A 15388-nucleotide genomic window follows, 5' to 3' on the forward strand; every position below is an offset into this window, starting at 1 on the left:
TCTTAAAGTAAAGTAAGCAATCATGGGATAAGAGGGAAGGTCCTTTCACGGATCATGCTTAAAAGGTAGAAAACAAAAGGTAGGAATAAATGGTCAGTTTTCAGACTGGTAAGCAGTGGTGTCCCCCAGGGAACTGTATTGGGACACGTGCTGTTCAACATACTCATAAATGACCCGGAAAAGGGGGTAAACACTGAGGTGGCAAAATTTGCAGATGATACAAAATTACTTAGAATAGTTACATCCAAAACAGACTGCAAAGACTTACAAAGGAATCTCACAAAACTGGGTGACTGTGCAACAAAATGTGGATAAATGCAAAGTAATGCACACTGGAAAACATAATCCCAACTATACGTATAAAATGATGGGGACTAAATTAGCTGCTACCACTCAAGAAAGAGATCTTGGAGTCATTGTGGGTAGTTCTCTGAAAACATCTGCTCAGTGTGCAGTGTTAGGAGCCATTAGGAAAGGGACAGATAAGACAGAAAATGTCATAATGCCACTATATAAAAATCTATGGAACACTCACACCTTGAATACTGCATGTAGTTCTGGTTACCCCATCTCAAAAAAAGTTACATTGGAATTGGAAAAGTTACAGAGAAGGGCAACAAAAAAGTGATTAAGGGTGTGGAACAGCTCCCATATGAGGAGAGATTAAAAAAACCCTTGGGATTTTTCCACTTGGAAGAGATGACTAAGAGGCGATATGACAGAGGTCTATAAAATCATGACTGATGTGGAGAAAATGAATAAGGAAGTGTTATATATTCCTTCACATAACACAAGAGCTAGGGGGCACCCAATGAAATTAATAGGCAGCAGATTTAAAACAAACAAAAGGATGTACTTATTCACACAACACAGTCAACCTGTGGAACTCATTGTCGGGGAATTTTCTTAATTTTAAGGCCACAACTATAATGGGGTTCAAAACAGAACTAGAGAAGCTCATTGAGGATAGGTCCATCATCACTGGCTATTAGCCAAGATGATCCAGGATATAACTCTGTGCTCTGGATGTTCCTAGCCTCTGATTGCCAGAGGCTGGGAGTGGACGACAGGGAATGGATCACTCAGTGGTTGCCTGTTCTATTCATTCTCTTGGGGGCACCTGACTTTGGCCACTGTTGGAAGATAGGATACTAGACGGACCATTGGTCTGACCCAGTATGGTCATTCTTATGTATGTTTAAACACCCACCCCAGAGTGTGTTGGGCCGTGTCCTTTGCTCTCACCTTGCAGTGTAAAAGTCCAACAGATGTTCCTTTAACCTGCCATTTCCCTCTCCTTCCACTGTACCTTACTCACAGTTACCGTCCTAAGTCAGTGAAGACCTGGAATTCAGAGGTGTGTTCACGTGAGTTCACTTCCCGTCTCTGGGGAGTTGGCGAAGGCATCAAGCAGTGCCTCAGCTGCTGCAGCCATCTCAGCAACTCAGAGTTCCTGCCACTCTCTCTCCTGGCCTCGTTCACTCTCCCACCACTGGCCGCTGCCACCACCATTCATTCTGATGTTCACAACTTAACCCAGCACTCAATGATTTCAGTAGATAATGGGGAACCTTCCTGCAGGCTGGGCAGTCTCTTTCCCCACCATGCTGTCACTGTGCTCAGCACAGTGGTTATCAGTGATTTCAGCTGTAGTGATCACTTAACAAAACAAAGACTCTTAGTCAGCTCTGTCTTTAAACAGTGGAGAGGGGAAGGATCTTTAGACAGAACCCACAACACCAAATATAAACACCCATTTCCACTCTGTTTTTCAAATAGAATTTGGCATCCCTACCTGCTGCTTAGAGAGTGAGGTTAAGTTTAGGGTGAGCCATCAATCAGGGCAACTTAAATACAGTTCTGCTGCCCTTTACTCATACAATCAGGATAACAACATTCCATTACTCCTGCATTCAAATACTAGAGTGATTTGTAACCCAACACCAGCCCAAATTGACCATTTTGGCAGAGCAGTTCCCTCTGCTGTGTATATAGGCAGAATAGGTGTGCCTATGCAAATACAGTCTGTTCCTGAAGTCTTTCCCTCCAGCTCATCACAATATGTCAGCCGAGAGCTCATTCAGACTCCGCTTACATGGATAAAGTTCTAAAATTATCAGGCTGTAGCTGAGAGTTAAGATCATTTATTTAGTATGACCCTCCACACTATTAAACAGTGGTTCACATCAGATTAGGAGGGGAAAAAAGGTGGCATTAACTTAACTAAAGTTATATTTTTGGAAATAACAAATGTACAATTTTATATAATGAAAGATAAAAACTACCATATTTATTAAATGGTTTTACAAACAATTACAATAATAATAATTAATAATAATTCCATGTTTATAAAACAGTAATCATATTAGGTAAAGTGCTGCAAAATATTTTAGATAAACAGTTTAAGACATTCTGTAATTTTCCAATTTCTGGTTACCTGGATAGCTTGTATAGAGACCATTAATTGCTTTCATATTAAATAAATGGAGATCAAGGTATGTCTGTTCAACAGAGTGCTTAGTTAAATAGGCATTCGTTTGGAATAAGTGCAAAATGAACTAAAAGCAAGTAAAATCTGTATTTTTTCATATTTAGTAATGTCTTATTTATCTGTGCTCAAATAAACTAAGCTATCCTTCCTCATTGTAGACTCAATTTAAAAAAGAAACAAGCTTACTAAAGGATTAAAGGTATGCATTTATGACTATGTATGTGCCAAAAAGGCTTCTATCTCCAAGTTTAAGTTTTTTGAAAGGGTCCTTTATTCTGGATTTAACATATTGTTCAAGAAACAGGAGTGACATAATTAAGGCCCCTAATTTAGCCACTCTTACTAGGGCAACAGGCCCAATTAAGTCAATAGGAATTTTATTGAGTAAGGAGGACTGAACTAGGGGGGTCCATATATACTCTTCTAACAAATGGAGAAATCCTTTAAAGATACAATCACTATCTAGCTCAATGTGTGTATATAATATTTTACAATACATTGTGTCTACAGTTTTCTATGAAGCAAATATACACTTTTACACTATTTAATTTACTCTCATACTCATATGGCTTTGTTTTTGTAATTTTATTAATTTTTGAAGGTGGCAGGACTCTTGGTAGGAAAGAAGCCATGCAAGTTATTGCAAGGTTGTAAAATGATGTAATTCTTCAGTAGCTTATTTTGTTGCTGCTGCTGCTGAGTGCAGCACACTTAGGATCCCTAATACGAATTCCAACTGAACACACTGTGAACGGGATCTTTTAGAAGGACAGAAAATGTTTCTTCATGCTCAGCTGTCCAACTAATGCAAACGGAATGCATGACCAATATTTCTTAATTATTTCTGAACCAAGTACTTCTGACTTCTGCTGTCTTTTTTTGAGAAAGTTCTGCATAAAATCATGGCATGCTCAATTACTTACTATTCAGAGCTCAAAGCCTCCTTTTTCAGCTCTCACAGATGCTCGTGGGTCAATCTGATATTAATAAAGTATGAAAGATATGCTATAATTTTATTACTACTAATAATTTTTATTAAGTCCTATTCTTCCAATCCTGCAGTATTTAGGTCTTGAACAGTTAATAATTCTTTAACTACTATAAAAACAGAAGAACAAAATATTTTAAAAAGCCAAACACAGGGTAACGAGCAGTTGTACTCCCACATTTCAGTATGTTGTATGTTCAGGTTTGTTTTGCCTTGCTTCCATATGGACAATTCAGGACTTATTCCACACTGGAACATGTAGTCAAATTGGTTTACTTTTCTATCTTGAAACCAGAAAATGGATCATTTACAAAAAGTCTGAACAACTCCTCCTGCAACTGCTTTTCTTCCTTGATGTAATTTGCATTTCTGTAAGAGTGCCCCTGTATTATATAATTTTGTAACCACAAATATTCTTCAGAAAACAATAAAGTGCACACTGTTACAATGCCACCATCGACAGTAAGCTACCATGACTCATCATCCACTTACAGTCTGGTTAAAGAGCCCCCCCTCTCCAGCCCTGCCCATCCAGTTTCTTCATGTGTTGTACCCTAATATTCTTGTTACTTGTACTATCACGTAAGGAAGCATACTAATGTCAAGATGTTCTGAAAGCTTCATCGGTGACTTGTAACTTACACTCTTCTGACTATGTAGATTGTCTTAGACATGCATTAAGTGTTCTTTATTCATCTGAGAAACTGAAATGGCTTTTACACTCACTAATTTCGTGACCACAGCCTTTGTGTGTGTTTGTTTACTAAATGGGAATGCACAAGCTGGGAAAAAGTCATAGAACAACTTAACAGCTAACACTGCTTAAAATATATGGCTGTGTTTTCTATATTTTTCAGAAACTTGTATTGAACGTCAAAATGATGTAATTTTAAAAACTAAATTTTGTGGCCTCTACGTCCAGTTTTCACTTCTTTCAGGATGGGTTAGATAATGAAGGCACAGGCTCACTTCTGTACCGATAAAGGACAGCAAACACAGTTAATATGCATTACTGACACATAAGCACACGCAACAATAAAGCTAGTGTCAAAAGTCGTCCATAGCTTTCCTTTACCTAAAATCGTTTTGGCAATCTGTCTAGCTTTTAAACGCCTCAGAAAGAAAAACAAATGTAAAACAGTGCTACTTCAAAACAAGGGTTTTTTCTAAATATATTCTATTATGGAAGAAAAGCTGACCTTGCTATAAGCTTGGTTTGTACTTTCTGACAGATCTAGATAACAACATTCACCTGTAAAATGCCAGCAAATAGGAGATCACATAAAGATTAGTGATAACAGTTGACATGGTCCCTCAACCCTGCTTACAATTTACAGCTCATTAATAAAACTAGCTTTACTTCCTCCTGTTAATCTTTGTTTACCTTAAATGGGCATTGCCTTTCATCTTTGTTTAAAGGTGAACCAAAAATCTTGAAAAACAAAAACAAAACAGACTAAGTTACTTAAGATCTCAAGCCAGTCTGAGTATGTGAGGAGTTAAAAATTACCAATAAATATTTTTATACAAGTTCCTCCTTCACTTGTACGCCAAGAAGTTTCTGTGCTGCTTCTTTAACATCTGGCCTCACTGAACACCAGATACAGCTTAAAGAATAACTCTCTAATGACTTCAGTTAGGAGTGATAGCAGCTGTTTCATGAAAAAAACAGAACCCAAATGCAGATATTGGCAGGTAAAAAGCCTCTCTCTGTTCACCTTGAATATTCTTGGTTTCCCTATTCCAAACTAAAATTAAAAAACAACACAACAAAGGCCTTGTTCAGTTTACATGATATTCATAATCTCAAGTGTAACATAGTTTTTGCCTTGCTTTTTATGGACATTGCTGCCCAGTACCAGACTCTAGCAGAGAATACAGCAGGGGGTCAATTTAGTAGCATGCCATTTCATAACTCTACAAGCCTAAAACATCAGAGATAACTTGGAAATGTATCATCTTATCAAAAAATTAATTTGAAAGTTTACATATGCAACACCACTTTTGTTAATTTTGATGGCGTTGCACACATCCTTAAATTCAAGGTTTATGCAGAATATGGACATCAAACGTGCCACACACAATAGGGATCTAGATATTTCACTATAACAGAGGCAGATGAGATTCTGCTAATCTCACTGCATCCTATTCATAATTTCTCTTCACTGTACATATCGTTAACTGCTTTGGATGCTTGAAAACTAAGTGTAAACAAACTGAAGGTGAAAAGCATTTGACTGAGGACTCCGAAATCTAGATTTGGCCCCAAAATCTAGATTTGGCAATTTAATTTTTTCTTAGATAACAACTGACTTCTAACAACATCAGTGACCAAAGTGGCTAGATACTTCATTTCCATGCTACTACATTGAGGCATAACTATCAGAAACATTAAACTATCAGGGTCAGCTGATATGTATTCAATTAATTCACTCTGTGTAAGGGAAATTACTACAACACATCTGAAGTAATAGTTAAAGCTTACAGCTGAGCATTTTCCTTTTTTTTGCATTTGATTTTTTGTTTCACTTCTGCTACGTTACTAGCTCCAATTTCCAAGTTAATGACCTCCAAGCAGATTTGAAAGGAAGCCTGAAGATTTCTTTTTTTCCTGTGGCTTTTCTTCTTGGCCTTGTGTAAGCCCCGATTCACTCTCAATCTGCTCAAGCTCTGATTGGTCAAGCAGTTCAAAATCATCAGCTTCTTCTGTGTCTGTCTCCTCACTCAAACTGGGGATTACCTGTGAGGGTGCTCGCTGTGTGGACTGCAACTGTTCTTTGATGGCGGCAGACACTGCAGCTGCAATAACATCACCAGCAATACCACTCACTAAGTTAAAGGTTTGGTCAGTGGTCAAAGGAAGGGAGAGACCTGTGGCAGACTGCCTCTCTTTCCTCTGTCTGGGAGAATGAGCCATCTTGGAAGGCATCTGTTCCTTTTTTCTCTTCTGCTGGATGGGAATGCCAATGCTTGAGTCATCATCATCATTTGTTCCTGCACCATTTTCTAGAGAGGGAAATTCTGCAAGATCTCTGGCAAAAGCTTCTTCATGATCACTAGGTCGGTCAAAATCTAGTAAGTGATTAACAATTGAAAATACTGTTAGCAAACAAGGGAGAATGCAAGAACACAAATTATTATTAGTAAAGTTTATTCCTTACCACAATGTTGTGATTTAACAAGGAGAGCTTTCTGGCATCATTCAAATTAGATGTTTCTCAGATTATATACTCAGTATTTCAAAGCTGCAAACATTGTTGCTCAAAATCTGACTATATTACTTCAGTGAGAAAACATTAATAATTTAATGAGAATGTCAGGTTAAAAGTAAATATTAAAAGCTTCCTTAGATTATTAAAAATGTAAAAATTAATTTCCTTTTTACCATTTACACTGTTTACATTTTACATTTCACATTTCACTTGGCCTACAAAATAAAAACTGCCTGGTGAAACTCATCTTGCAGTCCTCACGCATGAGCACCATACTGATCGGGGTTGGTTGTAAAATCTGCTCAGGAATGTCTGAATCCATTAACAAATCTCTTTATTAAGGTATGAAAAAATATCATGAAAACATTTTTGTTAATATCAAAGTTGTATGTAAAACATCCCCCACAAATTTTGAACACAAAACCTTAGCAAAACTGACCAGTGTAGTTTCACTTTTAATGGTTAAAAGTAAATTGGATTTTAATAGTTTTGTTTTTAATAATCCAAAGTGTTATTAGTAACATGCAGAATTTTAAAAAAAATTAAAACTTCACAGTGTGCCTTTACGATCTGATGCTAGAGTCCGTACTCTACTAAAACACCAACTGATCATAGGCTGGTAAACCAGGCCTTAAGGAAGTGAATTAAGGAGAATATATATATATATATATATATATGAAAAGAATCTTTGTTCTAATGTGCACTGAGGATATAAAAAACAAAATTACTGTGATTGAACTTATTTTGTTTCATAAGAACAAGTGATAAGGCATTTTGATAAAGGCTAACAGATTTTAAAGCCCTGAAGTTTAAATGAATCATACATATTTATCATAAACTTATATTTTTCCACCAAATACTGCTGCTTGATTACAACTTGTGATAGCTACTTTAAAAAAAGAAAGAATTAAATGACACTGATTTGACATTTATAACTATCCTGCAATACTATCCTACTTGCAATTTTAAGTAACCTCCAGATTAGAAAAATACAGGACCTGCAGAATAGCAGAACCACCAACTGAATAAATTACATCAAGACTTCTGTAGTGACACCAGATACAGTGTATACAATATCAATGACATTTACAATACTACGGTCTCTCTCTTGATCTAGCTAGGTGGAAGTTCTCCATAACTTATTCAGAGGGCCAGATCCTGAACTCCTTACTCTGCTTCTACTCAGTCCTCACTGAGGCAAATTCCCATTGGGAGATTGGTTGAGTAAAAACAGAGTAAGGATCTCATGATCTGGCCTTGAAAAAGATGTCCTTGAGTATCTCCTTCTAGCATACGAGCCTCTCCATCCAATCCTGGCTCAATGGTGCCTATCTCCCCCAAGATTCTATTATTTGGAGTCCATTAATGCTTTTCTTTAATTGGCTGCTGGAGTGGTTACCGAACATGTTAAGATATGCTCTTCCTTCCTTTATATCATACACCAAAGAGCAAGAGAATAAATCCTATTTTTCCCCCCTGCCTGAGAACTCTGGTGGAGATTGCTGGTCTTGCTGGCTCTGAACATGTTTAGTTTAGTCTTTGCTGCTGGTGTTATTTAAGTTATACACTGATGTGCTACATAATGTACAAGACATAGATAATCCTTGTCCAGCACATGTCCCCAAAACATAATAAATTAAACCTATTGCAATATATTTTAATAAAAAGTCAGCTTTTACAAAAAATTTGTCATGTCCTGATGTACCCTAAAAATTTTAGATAATTTCGAGTACTGTAATAAATGAAGACTTAAATGAAACCATTACATACCATCAGATGTATCTGTCTGTGGAGTGTATCCCTCAGATAAATTAAAGGTCCCATTATCAGTCCAAGATACCTCTGATACATCTGTGTCAGACACCGATAGCTCTTTAGCAATAACTGTAGGACTAATCTATAAATATATAAAAATACATGAAATGTGGCATTCTTACACTCAGAGAATTCATTTTACAGTTAAATTAATGCCTAGACACTGAAAAACAATGTAATGCATCTTGCTTGTGATATCACACAGACCAGAGGTGGGCAAACTATAACCCAGGGACTGCACCCAGCCCTTCAGACATTTTAATCTGACCCTCGAGCTCCAGTCGGGGAGTGGGGTTGGGGGCTTGCCCAGCTCTGCGCGGCTTCTGATAGCAGCAGCATGTCTCCCCTCTGGCTCCTATACGTAGGGGCAGCCAAGGGGCTTCGTACGCTGCCCCCGCCCCAAGTCCCATCCCCACAGTTTCCATTGGCCGGGAACCACAGCCAATGGGAGCATCAGGGGTAGTGCCTGTGGACAGGGCAACGTACAGAGCTGCCTGGTCATATCTCTGCATAGAAGCTGGAGTGGGTACATGCCGCTGCTTCTGGGAGCTGCTTGAGGTAAGTGCTGCCCGGAGCCTGGTCATGGAGTACTGATGGGCACCTCCAACTTGTGATCATGTGGGAATTTGTGAATGAGGTTATCCGCTATCGAATTCTTAGTGCTGGGAGGTAAACCGCAGACAAACTGACGTTGTGAGAAATGTACTAGTTCCATAGTCTCATTGCCTCGTGCATAGGGAGGGTGACCGCCCACCCCCCCCCAACGGCTATTTTGTCTGTTTAGGAGCTTTGTATGTGATCCTGCTATCAGACGGAGGAAACGGGTGCAGGCATTCCTGACCACTCTCAGTTTGAGGAAACTGATGTGTAGAAGCCATTTAAATGTGCACCCCACCATATGAGTGATGCATAGATGGTAAGGAGCAACGATGGTGATGTCTGCAAGAAGGTGATCGCTTTGCATATATTGGCTGGGTCTAACACAGTAGTGGGAACCTGCAGCCTGTGGACCACATGTGACTCAGAGTAATCTGATTGCGGGCTGTGAGACATTTTGCTGATGTTGACCATCCCCGGGTACAGCCCCCCACAGTCCCAGTGGCCAGAGTTTACCATTCCCAGCCAATGGGAGGTTCAGGAAGCAGTTGGCCGCAGGGATGCGCTGGCTGCCACTTCCCGCAGCTCCCATTGGCTGGGAAAGGCAAACTGCGGCCACTGGAAGCTGCGGGGGGCATGCCTATGGACTGTCAACGTCAGCAAAATGTCTCATGGCCCGCAATCAGATTATCCCGATGGCCCACATGTGGTCTGCAGGTTGTCCACCACTGGTCTAAGGAGTGCTGGGAGGTAACACACACTTCCACCAGTCTAAGGAGTTTTTGATCTTGGGAGGTAGTGATAGGGGTTTGTCCAGCCTGTCCCCATTTGATCTGTGAACCAAACTGAACTATAGTTGGAGGTATCACGTGGAGTCTGGTGTGTGGTATCACAACTGCACCTGCCACCATATGCCCCAACACTTAGAGGCAGTCTGGCTGGTATCTGGAGACTGCATTGAACTGTGTCTATGAGTGAGACCAGGGATAGGAACCTGTGTTGAGGTAGGAAGGCTTTGGCCTCTAGAACATTGAGGTCAGCCCCTATGAATTCAGGTGCTGCACTGGCCTGAAGGTTGAATTCTGGGTATTGATCTGTAAGCTCAGTTCTGTAAACAAGTGTATCGTGGTATCGATGGCTCAATGAGCCTCCTGAAGTGATCAGGCTCTGAGGAGACAATTGTCCAGGTATGAGTAGATCATTGTCCCTTGCAAGTGTAAATGAGTTGCTACCACTGGGAGAACTTTGGAAAATACCCTTTGGGCCAATGAGAGTCCGAAGGGAAGACTCTGTATTGGTAATGGTCATGTCCCAGAATGAATCTGAGAAATTGTCTGTGAGCCGGTAGGATCAAAATGTTAAAGTAGACATCCTGTAGGTTGAGGGCTGAAAATCAGTCTCCCTAGTCCAGTGATGGAATAATCATCGATAATCTGACCATCTTGAACTTCTGAGCTTTGACAAACTTGTTGAGAGCTCCGAGGTCCAGCATGGATCTCCAACCTCTCTTTGTTTTGGGTATTAGGAAGTAACAAGAGTAGAACGCCTTGCCTCATAGATGTTGAGGTACTCGTTCTATAGCTCCTAACTGGAGGAGTCTATCTTATCTCCTGTCATAGTAGACTCTCGTGAGAAGGGTTGCCGAAGAGGGACAGAGAAGGGTATTGTGGGGAGGGGGGCAGGGAGGTGAAGTGGATGGAGTACCCGGATCAGATGATCTCTAAGATCCATCTGTCTGATGTTACGTGTTCCCAGGAACTGCGCAATGCTGCCAAATGGGTGCATAATCATAGTCAGTTCCAGGGAGTGGTCTTGTGGCACCTCAATCTGCCCATCAAAAATGGTGCTTACAGGCAGGGGACTGGGTTAAAGACTGTGGACTGGATGGCTTGAGCTTCGGGAATTTCCCCTTTTTTCTTTGCGTCTCATAATGGCATTGTTATGGGAATTGAGTCATATATGGTCTGTGTTGGGATTGGGCGCTAAACCGTCTCTTTTGCCCTGGTGTATAAATTCCCAGCAACGTGAGGGTGGCCCTGGAATTCTTCAAGGTATGGAGGTAGGCACTGGTCTTCTCAGCAAAGAGCTTTGCATCCTTGTAGGGGAGGTCTTCTACTGTGGCCTGCATCTCCTTTGAATCCTGACAACTGGAGCCATAATGCCTGCCTCATCACCACAGCTGTGGAGATGGATTTAACTGCCATGTTGGTGGCGTCGAGGGCTGACTGTAGCAATGTTTCTGCCACTAGTTGTCTCTCTTGAATGATGGCCTTGAAGGATTCTCAATGACTCTTTGGCAGTTTATCAACAAAGTCATTCAACTTATTGTAGTTTGTGTAATCATATTTTGCTGTGAGTGCTTGATAGTTGACAATGCGGAATTGTAAGGACGATGAGGAATACACTTTCCTGCCAAACAGATCAAGACACTTCCTATCCCTGTAGTAGGATGTTGCCCTGGAATGGTGTTGTCAGATAAGGGAATTCATGGCATCTACCACGATAGAATAGTGGTGGGTGGGAGAAAAGGACCTCTGATTCCTTTGTGGAGACATAATATTTCTTGTACGCATGCTTGCACATTAGGGCTATTGATGCCGGGGTTTGCCACACTGTTTTAGCCAGGTCTAAGACAGCTTCATGAATTGGAAGGGCGATCTTCAAGGAGGATATGAAGAAGCTGGTGACCTCCTCCAGTGGATGGAAACTGTCAACTAAGGACAGTTGTAAAGGCATGACTGCTTCATCTGGGGAAGAGAATATGGCTTTAGATGTTACTTCTTCATCAGCCTCTTCTTCCTCCATTTCCTGAGGCTCTAAGGCCCTAGTTGCCACGGCCAAAGGAGTGTTCTGGGAGGGTTTTCGGGCAAGGCTTGAAGCTTGCGAGGCAGGCTCTCAATGTGCCACCTAAGGGTCCCAGTATGGCCATTATGGTGGCATAGGGCCTAATGGAGGTTCCCATAGGTGGCTGTACCAAGATGGTGCTGGTATACCATCTGCTGGTACATTCCCAGATCTGTTGATAGTTGGTCACATATGGTGCTTGGGAGGAGTCCTGTGATACTTCCTCTGGCTCACTGTCTGACTCCTCACTAGATAGTGGAGGGGCATGATATGATGCAGGGATATCTTCTGTGCTCAGCAAAAACTTGATGCCCTGACGATGGTACTGAGCAGTGGAGACTCAGGTGCAGAAGTCATGCAGAAGTCTCTGGTCTGGTGGAATTCTGCTGGTACTGATCCTCCTGGTGTCAGGGAGATGGAGACCTTGTCTGTACCGGTCTCTCTGGTGCCAGGCGGGCTACTGTCACTAGCAGTACTGAGGTCGACTTGCATACTAGGAGCATCTTCCTAGGATGTTTGTCCTTATCTTTCAGCACTGATAATTCAGTGCCCATGCTCAATGGGTCTGTGGGCCTGTGAGTGGTACTGGATACCAATGGTTGCCATGAGGCGTGAGTGCCAGATTGTGATCTCAGTGCTGGGGATACTGAGCAAGATGGCTATTGCCTATGGCTATCCCTAGGCTCACTGAGGGGACTTCCTACTCGTATTTTTGACTTGAGAGAGGAGTCCCCATTCCATTTCCTCGACTCACTGTCTTTCAAAGTTGAAGGCTGTGGGGAAGACCGTCCACCGGAAGATTGAGGTCAAAGAGCTGCCTCCATGAAGATATCTTTCTGGTGAAGCTCTCTGCCTTGAGGGATCTGTGCCTCACCTTTGTTTGATGTAGCCCGTGCCCAGGCAGTTGATAAACTGAAAGTGCTTGTTCACAACAGGGATCACCTTGCTGCAAGTGCGGCACTTCTGGAAGCCAGGGACCTGGGCATACCCTTTTTGGGGGGGAAGGGGTGTCCTCCCACCCATGGGGGGGGGGTTGACAAAAGAATAAAATCCTTTTTTTTTTTTCATTTCTTTTTTTAAGGCAACAGATAAGAAAAGCAAATGAAGAAAAGAGGCTTCAGAGGAAGCTAAAAATTGCAATTGTAAAAGGGGTTAACGATCTGTGAACAGACAGCTAATGGCTCCGTCTCTACCAGGGGAAGTTGAGAAAGAACTAAGGACAGCTAGCCTGTGCATACCGGCTAGCCTCCTGGCGCAGCAGGAGGAGAGACAATGCATGTGCTGGCTCAACAGACACTGCTACCAAAGTTCTCCTATCAGCAGCGCAGGGACACAGGCACACCTACAGTGAAGCATCCACATGGACGCTACTTGAAGAAGAATGTTTCTTTACATATTTTGAGGTTAGAGAGGGGGTGCTGCAAAGAGCAAAATGAATCTCCTTTACAATGATGTCAGTTGGGCCTCTAGGCACTATTGTAGTAATAATAAGAATCTGTATCTCCACTCCTGAGAAGTGGGGTAGATTCAATTGCTGTGAAATTCTGGTATAGTCCTTATGCAGCCAATACCATAGGGGTGTAATATCTTGTAGCTTCTCCAGATAAATAGCCCACTGGGCTACAGATATTTGGGGGACCTGTAGTCATAGATGTGGTTAGTTTCTGGGTCAATTTCTCAGGATGGAGACAGTGAGAATCACTTTTAGAACATGATGTGATGCACATGGCTGTGTTCCTGGTCAACAACAGCATGTCTCTTATTAGGAGGAAAAAAACTAGTCTTTCATAGAGCACAGAGACCAAGAGAAGTTTTCATACTCTTCAGTGCTTTTTCACATAAAAGAGCTGACTAAAATCCAGTCACCTTAGGACACAGGGCTGATATGTCTAATTCACTGTCGTCATCTGTGGATTTTGGTTTTGCAGTTTCTGAAAGAAAGAAAATTACAGTTAGTTATTTTCTATCTATCCTGATGACCAAGCATTTCTGAGTTATTTCCACTGTCTCTGTTGAGCTACAGCTCCTTAAATAATTCAGTCATAAACAAATGGGCTTCATTTGTTAACACAATGAATGATTCATATATTATATTCAATAGGCTGGTGTTGTAAAACAAGCTGACTGAGAAGCTGGATATTTATTGAGCTATTATTCTGTAGCATTTATAGCTGGAGAGACAACATTCGTCTGCACTGTCTTGCCACATACTCATCCGCCTTTATTATGTTTATTTCTTTTAAAAACCTGTTGCTCCTTGCTGTGTGAAGTGCTTTGAGAGTATACATCCCTGAAACTACAATGTGAGTACAAGTTAACACAAATTAAACAATTCAAGTAACTACAATTCAAAACTGTGCCTTCCACATAGCTAGTCTAGTGTTGAGATAGCTGTATTTTATGGATTTAAAACAGGCAGTGGGTATGCAAACTATGCTATTTTCATACTGATTAAAATGTATGTAATTTCTGGATATGTATATATAGGTCTTCATGCACAGGATTTTCCCCTCCTTTTTACCCACTCATTCTTTCCCCTGCATTCATCCTAACTACCTTCAAATTCGCACTGGAAGTGACAAAGTAGGTCTGGTAGTTTTTGTTGGGTCACAGGTGTCTCCAATTAACATACAAAGAACACACATTTTGCCTTCACCCTTCTCTGCCCCTCTCTCAGAAACAGTCTCATCCTCCATCCATTTTTTTTTGAAGAAGGAAGTTATCTGAAAGCAGCATTACAGCCTAGCAGAAAAGCTGACAGACTGCTGGACACCTCCAAATGCAATTTTTACTTATCTCTGATAGCACCCACAATACATATTAAGATGAAGAAAAACGCAGCTGGGGAGTAGTGCACTGCAAGATGCATGGTTATATGGCACAAAAACTTTTAAATGAATGTGCATTCTACTGATCTAACATTTAAGTGACTGAAGAGTCAAGCTCCATAAATACATGCAATGTGCGCAAGTACAGTTGTGGGAAACATAACATTGTACTTCCTGGTTTTCAGCTTAAAATTACAATATAAATGAAAAAAATATCAATGAGGTAAAGTTAAGAGAAGTTTATTAATAGAAATTTGCTTCTGACAGATTTATTCCTTAACAAAGCCTACAGAATTTACTGTAATCTGTGTCTGAAAGGAACATAGGTGTGATAAGAATTCTTATTTTAGATTTTCTTTCCTAGCTAAATGATAGTTTTGATTTATTTGTTGTTTGGACTGTCTTATTGGAATTCTCTTAAATGTTTATTGAATCTTTGGAAAAAAGGATATTTTAAGAAGTATAATTTTTTTCCTGTAGTTTAGCTGGAAAAAAGCAGATGCAGATACTGGGTCTGGAGTCCAATCTCCTAATGTAGGTTGTATCCCTGGTTCTGTCATGTACTACTTTGTGTCCTTGGGTAATTCTCTAGATCTATGTGCCAGAGTTTTCC

The 15388-nt window shown here is 40.8% G+C and overlaps 1 protein-coding gene across 4 annotated transcripts in view; it reads right to left on the bottom strand.

Annotated features, from left to right (window-relative positions):
- Positions 1 to 2128: 2128 nt before the first annotated feature.
- The window catches only part of RETREG1 (reticulophagy regulator 1), a 108669-nt gene continuing 95409 nt past the window's right edge, over positions 2129 to 15388 (bottom strand). For all 4 annotated transcript variants that reach the window (XM_032789752.2, XM_075062693.1, XM_075062694.1 and 1 more), the window contains 3 exons: positions 13814 to 13878; positions 8462 to 8588; positions 2129 to 6551 (listed from right to left, as the gene is read on the bottom strand). In XM_032789752.2, the coding sequence (XP_032645643.1) occupies positions 6040 to 6551; positions 8462 to 8588; positions 13814 to 13878 (704 nt within the window). In that variant the 3' untranslated portion in view covers positions 2129 to 6039. The remainder of the gene's footprint in view (positions 6552 to 8461; positions 8589 to 13813; positions 13879 to 15388) is intronic.

The sequence above is a fragment of the Chelonoidis abingdonii genome, chromosome 2 (genome assembly GCF_003597395.2).
Source record: "Chelonoidis abingdonii isolate Lonesome George chromosome 2, CheloAbing_2.0, whole genome shotgun sequence".
Taxonomy (NCBI): Eukaryota; Metazoa; Chordata; order Testudines; family Testudinidae; genus Chelonoidis; species Chelonoidis abingdonii.